At 62.5% G+C, this 1,599-nt stretch overlaps 1 protein-coding gene across 4 annotated transcripts in view; it reads left to right on the forward strand.

The window, feature by feature from the left end:
* Ppp1r13l (protein phosphatase 1 regulatory subunit 13 like) overlaps nt 1-1,599 on the forward strand; it is a 21,227-nt gene that overhangs the window by 11,016 nt on the left and 8,612 nt on the right. For all 4 annotated transcript variants that reach the window (XM_021219384.2, XM_021219385.2, XM_029531998.1 and 1 more), the window contains exons 5-7: nt 165-675; nt 764-862; nt 941-1,032. In XM_021219384.2, the coding sequence (XP_021075043.1) occupies nt 165-675; nt 764-862; nt 941-1,032 (702 nt within the window). The remainder of the gene's footprint in view (nt 1-164; nt 676-763; nt 863-940; nt 1,033-1,599) is intronic.

Here is a 1,599-nt window from a genome sequence, read left to right on the forward strand (position 1 = left end):
AAAAAAAAAAAAAAAAAAAAAAAAAAAAAAAAAAAAAGAAAGAAAGAAAAAAAAGAATCAGTAACAAGTAGCGGCCACCTGCAAGTCATCAGGCGGAATCCGATGTCTCTGACCTCCACTGACCCCACTATTGTCGCCTCTGACTCTTGCTGGCTTCCCCACAGATGGCCCGGTACAGCACCAGCCCGGTCCCCGAGCATTTTGGCAGCAGAGGGTCCCCTCAGAAGATAGCCACCGATGGCATAGAGGCCCGTTTTGGACGCTCGGAGAGTGCCCCGTCCCTGCACCCTTACAGTCCTCTGTCTCCCAAGGGCCGGCCGTCCTCGCCGCGCACCCCTATCTACCTGCAGCCAGACACCTACAGCAGCCTAGATCGGGCGCCATCGCCCAGACCCCGCGCCTTCGACGGAGCGGGCAGCCCCCACGGTCGGGCACCGTCCCCACGGCCGGGAATTGGCCCGGTGCGGCAGCCGGGTCCCTCGACCCCCTTTGACTATCTGGGCCGCGCAGGGTCCCCCCGGGGCAGCCCTCTAGCTGAGGGGCCCCAGGCCTTCTTCCCGGAGCGAGGACCTTCCCCACGTCCGCCCGCCGCAGCCTACGACACAGCGGGCACGTTCGGGAGCCCTCTGCTGGGCGCGGGTGGCAGTGCCTTCGCCCCGCCGCTTCGCGCACAAGGTGCCTGGGAACCCTCTCTTTGGGAGGCTGGTTCAGTCGGTCTAGCCTATGCTTACACCCTCATTCATGGACGGACCCCTTTCACCAGATGACTCGACGCTGCGCCGGAGGCCCCCGAAGGCCTGGAACGAGTCTGACCTGGATGTAGCCTACGAGAAAAAGTCTTCACAGACAGCAAGCTACGAGCGTAAGTGACAGAAGGTGAGGGGACCTGGAGGACAGGAATCTGGAGTCCATCTGAACGATCCATGGCCGTGTTTTGCAGGGCTGGATGTCTTCACACGGCCTGCCTCACCGGGCCTGCAGCTCTTACCCTGGAGAGAGAGCAGCCTGGATGGGCTGGGGGCCAGTGGCAAGGTGAGGGGCGGGTGGGCAGCACCAGGGGGAAAGTGGAGGGTCTGCACACTCTGTGTGTGTGTGTGTGTGTGTGTGTGTGTGTGTGCCTTTTTGCACACTCTTCTTTGTGGTGGGAGGCTAAGGATTGAATCTAGGGCAAGACTCACTATAGCTGAGTGGAAACTCCTGTGTTGGGGGATTCTAGGCAGGGGCTCTACCACTGAGCCACGCCCCCAGCCCCTCACTGGGGGATTCTAGGCAGGGGCTCTACCGCTGAGCCACACCCCAGCCCCTCACTGGGGGATTCTAGGCAGGGGCTCTACCGCTGAGCCACGCCCCCAGCCCCTCACTGGGGGATTCTAGGCAGGGGCTCTACCGCTGGGCCACACCCCAGCCCCTCACTGGGGGATTCTAGGCAGGGGCTCTACCACTGAGCCACACACCCAGCCCCTCCCTGGGGGATTCTAGGCAGGGGCTCTACCGCTGAGCCACACCCCAGCCCCTCACTGGGGGATCCTAGGCAGGGGCTCTACCGCTGAGCCACGCCCCCAGCCCCTCACTGGGGGATCCTAGGCAGGGGCTCTACCG

This window comes from Mus pahari, chromosome 19 (assembly GCF_900095145.1).
Source record: "Mus pahari chromosome 19, PAHARI_EIJ_v1.1, whole genome shotgun sequence".
NCBI classification, from domain to species: Eukaryota; Metazoa; Chordata; class Mammalia; order Rodentia; family Muridae; genus Mus; species Mus pahari.